The 9059-nt window shown below is 40.7% G+C and overlaps 1 protein-coding gene across 1 annotated transcript; it reads right to left on the reverse strand.

The window, feature by feature from the left end:
* Positions 1 to 3649: 3649 nt before the first annotated feature.
* trmt112 (tRNA methyltransferase subunit 11-2) lies at positions 3650 to 8169 on the reverse strand. The gene is made up of 4 exons (XM_040119720.1): positions 8015 to 8169; positions 6698 to 6799; positions 6192 to 6284; positions 3650 to 4092 (listed from the first exon to the last, which is right to left on the reverse strand). Exons 1-4 carry the CDS (start codon positions 8087 to 8089, stop codon positions 3991 to 3993), a joined length of 372 nt encoding a protein of 123 aa, XP_039975654.1. The 5' UTR covers positions 8090 to 8169; the 3' UTR covers positions 3650 to 3990.
* Positions 8170 to 9059: the final 890 nt, after the last annotated feature.

Here is a 9059-nt window from a genome sequence, read left to right on the forward strand (position 1 = left end):
GGAGCAAAAAAAAAAAACTCGCCCATACCCGCTTCCAGAAAATCTAGTTACAGCCTTTATTAAAAAAAAAAAAAAAAAAAAAGAAAGAAAAAAAAAAAAGAAAAAACCCAGTGAGATCCTCCCATTCCCCGTTATAGGTAAACAGAAAGCGGCCTGCACCAAAACGTAGGAAAAAACTTGATTTATGTTGGAAAAACTATGTTGGGCCTGTAAATCCCCCTCATATAAACATCAAAACAAGGAACAAGTCAGACAAACATAAAAGCAGGTGGTGCAGAAAAATATGTGAAAGAAGTCCCTGTGCTGTGAATCAAAAAAAAAGAAAAAAAAAAGGAAAAAAAAAGAGGCAACTTTTCAGCGAATTACTTAAATGTCTCCTCTTAAATGAGCTCCCGTCTGATGTCTGCTGGGCAGAAACCTCTGCTGAAAACACTGAGACCGGCTGCACGATGTGGCTCCATTATTCTGCAGATTCTCTGTGAGAAATGCACAGAGCCCCAGACAGAAGGAGGGAGGGAGGGAGGGAGGGAGGGAGGGGCTGGGTGTAGAGAGAGGTGGTGGTGGTGGAGGAGGTGGGGTGGGTTGCCACCAAAGTGAAGGGAGTGTGTGATTATGTAGGCAAGAGCCATCTTCCTCACTAGAGGAGGAGGCGCGCACGCGCACACACACACACACACACACACACACACACACACAATTTTGTATTTTATTCTCTCCACAAAAATGCCTGCACCACCCACACTCCACAGGTAAACATCTCCCGAGGGCACATCAGGCTTAAAGGAGTAGATCTGCGTTTTTGGAAATATGCTTATTCACTTTATTACAAAGAATCAGATAAAATGATTGATAACTTTCCACTCTCATGTCCGTATGGTAAATATGAAGCTGGCCCAGAGCCTTATTTTATATATTTAGTCATCTCTGTCTGCATAGACCGATACCGGAACACTATTCCATCGAATTAATGCAAAACCATCATGAAACCAAAAATTAAAACATATAAATTTACTCCCTTTTGGGGTCTGATCACAGGACATGATTGTACAGAGCTGGTATCTATGTATGCTGTAACACAAAAAAAACAAAAAAGAAAAACCCAGTGAGATCCTCCCATTCCCGTTATAGGTAAACAGAAAGCGGCCTGCACCAAAACGTAGGAAAAACTTGATTTATGTTGGAAAAACTATGTTGGGCCTGTAAATCCCTCATATAAACATCAAAACAAGGAACAAGTCAGACAAACATAAAAGCAGGTGGTGCAGAAAAATAAGTGAAACAAGTCCTATTGCTGTGAATCAAAAAAAAAGAACAAAAAAAGGAAAAAAAAAGCCGCAACGTTTAAGCCAATTACTTAAATGTCTCCTCTAAATGAGCTCCTGTCTGATGTCTGCTGGGCAGAAACCTCTGCTGAAAACACTGAGACCGGCTGCACGATGTGGTTCCATTATTCTGCAGATTCTCTGTGAGAAATGCACAGAGCCCCAGACAGAAGGAGGGAGGGAGGGAGGGAGGGAGGGGCTGGGTGTAGAGAGAGGTGGTGGTGGTGGAGGAGGTGGGGTGGGTTGCCACCAAAGTGAAGGGAGTGTGTGATTATGTAGGCAAGAGCCATCTTCCTCACTAGAGGAGGAGTGCACACACACACACACACACACACACACACACACACACAATTTTGTATTTTATTCTCTCCACAAAAATGCCTGCACCACCCACACTCCACAGGTAAACATCTCCCGAGGGCACATCAGGCTTAAAGGAGTAGATCTGCGTTTTTGGAAATATGCTTATTCACGTTATTACAAAGAATCAGATAAAATGATTGATAACTTTCCACTCTCATGTCCGTATGGTAAATATGAAGCTGGCCCAGAGCCTTATTTTATATATTTAGTCATCTCTGTCTGCATAGACCGATACCGGAACACTATTCCATCGAATTAATGCAAAACCATCATGAAACAAAAAATTAAAACATATAAATTTACTCCCTTTTGGGGTCTGATCACAGGACATGATTGTACAGAGCTGGTATCTATGTATGCTGTAACACAAAAAAAACAAAAACAACAACAACCCAAAAAACACGCAATTTGATTTCAGTTGCACTTTAAAATGGGTTTAAGACGAGACAAAGTCCTGACAATATCTGTAAGTTGCATATTTTCGTTCCATTTCCAGGCAGAGTAGGGTTTTACTTGCTGATGGCCTGTGTAAGAAACTGTGAACTTCCTTCTGCTGTGCTTCTGCTGACCCCTGATAGTTATATTTGGCCTTATTCAGTCTTCAAAGAAGGTGAGAGAAATGCCAAGTTCTTGATAATTACCGGACGAAGCAATTTAAAAAAAAAAAAAAATGTTTCCAGGTACAGGTCAACAGAAGCACAGCAGAGTGAAGCTCACGGTTACTCACAGTATCTGACACAGGTCATCAGAAAGTAAAACCCTACTGTGACTGGATATTCGACAAAATGATGCAGCATCTAAATACTGTTAGGGAACTCGGCCTTTGTTTAACCCATTTTAAAGACTGATGAACGTTAATAGCAACAACCACTTGTACAAACTTACATCCATGCAACATGCCGCGTTCATGGCATATAGGAGTTTTGCTACTTTAACCAGGCTGGCTTTTTCCAGTCTCTCAGTTAATCTCTCAGACTGTTGGTTGTGGCTTCATATTTATGCACAGACGCGAGTGGTTTCGATCTTTGACAGAAAGCCAAGAAGCATATTTCCCAACATTTCAATCTAAATCTGTGAGCATCAAAAAGATAAAATGGAAGACGGAGATATGAGCGTTATTAGTCCTTTCCAGCGATTTCAAAATGCAGCTTTAGTCAGGATCTCAGTGTGATTATTCATGCTGACAGCTAAAGGCTTATCCTTATTTTATTAAATCACACCACAGACAGCACATCCCTTTTTATCTTTATCTTTTCAAGCTTTCCATCCAGCTCTTTTCTTTCTTCTCTGTTCCTCTTCGGTCTCATTGTTAATTACAGTTCAGAACTTGGAGAGGACTGTTAATCTGTCAGGGGTGTCTTTTATTGCTGCTCTGCTGCCATCCCATTATACCATTATTATAGTTGTGGGTGCAGGCCTGTAATTGCTATAAGTAGAAGGGAAAGGTAGGAGACACCCCCCCCTCCCTCCCTCCCTCCCCGCAATAATCGTCTGTCCTGGCAAGGTTTCTAAAAATGATAACACCGCCTGCGAACAAACAGGCTACCGTTCCGACTTGACTGCTGCTGCTGCTGCGCCATCTCAGACAACCAGAAACAAACCGATCTTTCTGGACCCCAACTATGTCTTTCAACAATCTTAAAAAGTTTAGATACACGTGAGGCATCTCGGATCACAAGAGCCCGCCCAGGTGGGGCGGGGTGTTACGTGTGTGTGTGTTTTGTAATGTGTGGCTCAAAAGAAGAAAATAAAGACTTCCTCGAAAATAACTTCTAGCCTGCCTGCTTTTGCTGCCTTTTTTTGTCAAAGCCAAATATAGACAAGCCACTGCCACGTCATCTGGCGCTAAGCACTTTCTTAAACCCTGAGAAAGGGTGAGATGGGGTTCAGAGCCTCGTCGCACACAAGTGGGGGTTATACTTTAGCATGTAATATAATATAACAATCCATTGTTTCCACAAAAAACCTTAAACAATTCTGGCTGTCATGGAAATAAGGACAGTTTTATTGAAAAAGAAAAAGAAAGAGCCCGAACAGTTACACAAATAAATACAGATAAAAGCACTGGGGGTTACTCTCAGGCAACATTTACATCCGTTGCTCCTCAAATCTTCTCTCTCCACTGGCAGCATCAGCCACTCAAAACGTCTCAACTAAAATCAACCAAACAGTGTGGCCTATTTTCTCATGGCACCAACTCAAACCAGAGTCCAGCCTCTCTGCTCTCTCTCGCTGAATACCCACAGTCCCCATCTTGGTGACAGTTTGGGTTGAGGTTGTGTAACGAGGACTGTTGTGCTGGCATCTACACCTCGTCCTCGTTCAGCAGCATGTTGGGGATTCCTCTGGAGATCGGGAACTCGCGTCCTGACTCGGGACACTGCAGACAGCCCTCTATCACCTCCACCTGTAACACACACACACACACACACAAGGTATGAGACGACCGCTAGATGTCATGATAGACCTGTGGTTCCCAACCCCTGGTTCATGGTTTAATAATTATTATACAACTTAAAATACTATTTTTTTTTTTTGCAGTAATTATCTTGAAACTTGGTGAAGTCTGCCTCATTTATCTTCCTTCATCCCCACAGACCCAACGACTATATACTGATTTTTAATTAAGGGACCAGTGTGTAGGATTTAGTGGCATCTAATGGTGAGGTTACAGACTGCAACAAACTGAATACCCCTCCCTTTCCATATGTGCTGGAGAACCCTAGGATGGCCTTCAGGTAATGTAAAAACGCAAAAGGCCCCCTCTAGAGCCAGTGTTTGGTTTGTCTGTTCTGGGCTACTATAGAAACATGGCGGTGCAATATAGTGGGCTCCATGGAAGAGGACCTGCTCACTATCTAACTATCTACATGAAGGGCTCATTCTAAGCTAACGAAAACACAACAATTCTTAGTTTCAGGTGATTATACAGTAAGGAAAATAGAAGTTTACATGAAATCTGTGCAAGGCCACTACCTGAGTCTGCATTTATATTTTTCATCTAGTGCGTAACAATAAAAACCAAATACAAGATACACGGTCCTGCCGACTGCTTTACACTATTTCAGTGATCCACAGGTGGTAGGAATTTGCCAAGAAATGCAGCACTGTGTGCTAGAAAAGGCAGTGAAGGAAAAGACTGCTAGTATGTAAACACTGATGTTAACAATTCATTGGAAACATTTAAAACAAAAAAAAACAAAAAAAAGCTAATGTTTTGCGGGGAGGAAATGCATTCAACATGTTTGTTAGACCTCAAGGATACACACAATGGCTTTTGGTGAGAAACGCTGAATTTAAACATAACATTTGTTTACAAGAAAATTCCACAGGTCACCTTTAAATTTAGCTTCTGGTTAGTTTCATTTATATGCCCACCCACTTTCTCTCTTGTGCACTCTTTTCCTTCTCTCTCTCGCTGTCATTTTCCAACTTGGTATCAAGGCCAGTCAAGGTTGGGAATATCTGCAGCCAGGCTCCAAAATTATGTGTAAAACCTTCCTAGAAGAGTGGAGGCTGTTATAGCAGCAGATTAATGCTCATGGGTTTGGAATGAGGTGTTCAATAATCACGTGTAATGTTTGGGAGTCGAGACACTTTTGTTGCTTTACTCCACCGCACTAACATGGCGCAGATATGAAAAACAAGACACTGAGCTGGAGACGACCACATGAAAGCTTTGTTGCTAACTGCTGTTGCCAGTAATAGCAACGGGAGAACAAGTACACGCTGTACCTTTGTATGCTACAGTGTGAGAGTGAATATTGTAAGCTGTTTTATTTCTATCCAAAAAGCGTTCTACACAAAAGATATCTCATAACTGTCATAATCATTCACAACGCTAAGTGAAACAAGAATAAGAAACACTGCTGGGATCTACAATGATAAATGATATAATGAATGTAAAGGCGGTCTTTGGCAGCTGTGTTTTCAATGAGTCCAAAAACATAAAAGGAGCGAGACGTCTTTTCTAACTGTTAACAATAGCTTCATGCTTGTGACAATGTGTGGGTTTGACGGAAAATTAAAAATCAAAGCACTAAAACAACTTGTGATATTAAATTAGAAGAAATTAAAGAAGTAGAGCTAAAAAATTACAAATTAGAAATATTTTGATAATGGTTTAAGTCAGTTTTAAGCAAAAATGCAAAACTGTCTCTGGTTCTAGCATCTCCAATATGAAGATGTCCTGCTTTTTTCTCTTTTATATCTCTGTAAACTGAATATCTTTGGGTTTCGGACTGTCGGTCGCACAAGATAAGACATTTGATGACGTCACCAAAGCAACTGGCAAAATGTGTGAGGGGACTGTCACTCTTTTCGGACATTTTAAAGACCGTAAGATGAATCAATTGATCGAGAAAATAATAGGCAGATTGATAATGAAAATAGCTAGTTGCTGCCCTAAAAAGAAACATTCACATGCCAGAAATATAACTAGATAGTAAAAAATTCCACTGTAGTAAAAACAAACACCAATACTGACAGGAATGACCAAGCTTTTACCTCTAATAGCACTCTGTGCACTTTCTTCAGGAACTCGTCGTTCTTCTCGTAGTCGGGCACCAGCTCACCCGGCAGGTCTTGCCGATGACCCAGCTATAGAGAGAAAATGCACAGTAGCTAGAATTCAAACCGGACCAATGTATCTCCAGAGATAAATATGAGCCTCTCAAATGAGATCATTGAACTGGGCAGAGAAATTAAGAGCGAATCTCTGTACTTGGAAAAAAGGTGCACAGTGATTTGAAAGTAGTGGATGCTTGTTCTGGGCTTTTTCTAAACGGGCTTTTGTGTACAACTGAGCGGGTTGCTTTATCTTAAGGATTCAACATGAAGCCTGTGTGGTAAGACACTCTTGTAAATGTTTCTTCAATGTTGAAACACTCCCCTAGGCAAGTGCTGTTGACACAAATTAAAGTCTAGTCCTGTGCAGGTTTATTTAATGAGAAAGATTCAATGTAGAGCATCACATCACACTACTGGGCAGACTCTGGTGCAGTCTGACACACCTCCTCTGCAGCCTGGACCAGAGCGCTCCACTCCAGCTTGGGAATCATCCGGCTGACAAACTGAGGGTTGAACTCCACCTCATTCACCTTCACCTCAGTTGCCTGCACCAAAAAAAAACAACACAACCTATTAGCATGAACATTCAGAGTCAGCTTGTGCCCTTCAGACATTTATGTATAAGAAAATGGGGAGGGGGGGTCTCTGAGGGGTTCTCAGAGATCTATGTTTGAGGTGGTGTGGTTTTGAAAAAGGCTTTTCATACCCTGGTCTGGTCCTACACTGTTGGCCTATTGTCAAGGGATAATTAAATAGATAAGAAATATTTGGAGCAAAAGGCTGATGAATCTTTTGTTACATTATACCGGGGCAAGAAAAAAAGTTATGGCACAGGGTAAGAAACTCTGTAAAATACTTTGGCTGCTGGCAAAGAAGCCATGCCACCTCTCACTATAAGGTAGTCCAGTACAGGATGTAACCTTTACATTTAGGATCTGGCTTTAAATATTTAAGATTAAGCTGGATATTTAATATTTAGATTTAACATTTATAATAAGCATGTACATCACATTTAGTACTGTTTTAAATAAATTTAACTCTAAATCTTGTATATTTGAGACTTTAAAAAGTTCAGATATCTTTTTTTATTATTAAGCTAAATGTGACAGAAATAAATTGTTCATTTGTGCTTTACAAACTTTACAAAGGGAGCGTGTAGCAAGATATACACTCAGTGGCCACTTTATTAGATAAACTTGTACAATGTAATGCGATCTAATACAACTGATCCGCTTTAAAGTCTACTTTAATGTTGCTTATAATGTTCAGGTTTTTTTTGACACTGTCCAAGAAATTTTAATTAAATTATTTGTTTTAGCATTGAAGTCATAGTTAGTGATGGTGTTGTACTGGACTGCACTATATTCAGGAGGTGTTTTTAATATTCAGCTCCCCTCATATTTGTAAACAGGAAGGACAACAGGTTAGAAACGCCTCTCAATATAATAATATAATACATAAATAAACTTCATAAAAAGGAAGGATTTACAGCAGAACCGTTAGACTTAATTGTAATAGACTGCACAGGTGTAAGTAATAAGGTGGCCACTGAGTTTGTACCGGATCCTGTTCATGCACAATTATCGTCAACACAACCGCTGCCCTTGGAAATACGAATACAGAAGATGTTGCATTAACTTAAGATAACTACATCCTCCTTTCATTTCAGTGCCCGAGCGACACGCAGCACCAAGACTACATGATGTTACTGCTAAGTGGTCAGCGTTAGCAGCGATGGCAGCCAGGTGTGTACAGTTTACCTTGATGAGCAGCGGGTACCCTTTGGTGACTCCCTTCACGTGAGACGTCAACATGTTGTGAGTGAGCAGCTTCATGTTTACAGACAGACGGCGAAAAGTTACCGGTAAAGTACACAGACAGCCACAGTTTATCTTTACCTACATGTAAACGGGGTTTACATGTAAACGGGGGTTTACATGTGGGCCGGAAATGCCGCCGTTGCGTGGCTACAAAAGTTCCCCCGAAGCTTTGGCGTCACCGACGTTGGTTCCTATGTTAGGGCCGTTACCGTTGAGCTTTTTCCAGATGTCGTCACGTTATACGAGTCTCTTTTGTACCCTGCTCTGTAGACATCCAGTTAGGACCACTGATATATTGTGTAACGGGGTCCTCTTCGGTGATGTTCACAATAACCAGTAACCAGGAACTAGCATTCTGATCGTTTAGCATTACTGGGTATGCTTTCAGTTTTTTATTGAAAATGTTTTAGAGAGTTGTTGATTCAACCTTATAATTTAAAAAAAATGTAGTTTAGGCGTTTGAATTGTATTACAGAGCTGTTTCTGGTATTTAGCCTACCCGCATACATATAAATAGGCTGTACATAGATAGATAGATACTTTATTAATCCCATATATATATAAATTTTTTTGTAAAATTAAAATTTTCACTACATTATAATGTGTACTGTAACCAGCATTGGAATTTTGTAGATGTTCGAGTTTAGCACGCAACAGCCCAGAGGCCCCAGACCCCCAGGGCCCCCAAAATCCCCAGACCTATTATCTGTTAGTTGTTTTTTGTTTGTTTGTTTTGGTTCTTAATTAATTACACAGTTGTCAAGGCAGACCCTGCAGTATTAGTTTATTCTGTGGCCCCATCTTGTAGAGGGGCATGGTGCTCACGGGGTAAGGGGATGTTCAATAAAATTACCACAACAGGGGCCAGCAGCAAAATTTTGCCCAGGGGTCCAATAACAGCTTGATCCAGTCCTGGCTATTTTATATAGTTTTTAGTATTTTAACATTTAATAATGGATCATATCTCATTAGTCGATCACCAAAA

This window comes from Xiphias gladius, chromosome 23 (genome assembly GCF_016859285.1).
Source record: "Xiphias gladius isolate SHS-SW01 ecotype Sanya breed wild chromosome 23, ASM1685928v1, whole genome shotgun sequence".
NCBI classification, from domain to species: Eukaryota; Metazoa; Chordata; class Actinopteri; order Istiophoriformes; family Xiphiidae; genus Xiphias; species Xiphias gladius.

Bases quoted from the DNA above. Each gene is read 5' to 3' on its own strand.
- trmt112 (XM_040119720.1), bottom strand. From the start codon at position 8,089: ATGAAGCTGCTCACTCACAACATGTTGACGTCTCACGTGAAGGGAGTC. The intron at 6,800-8,014 runs GTAAACTGTACA...TTTTTGGTGCAG, and splicing joins GGTACCCGCTGCTCATCAAG to GCAACTGAGGTGAAGGTGAA. The intron at 4,093-6,191 runs GTAAAAGCTTGG...TGTGTGTTACAG, and splicing joins TGCACAGAGTGCTATTAGAG to GTGGAGGTGATAGAGGGCTG.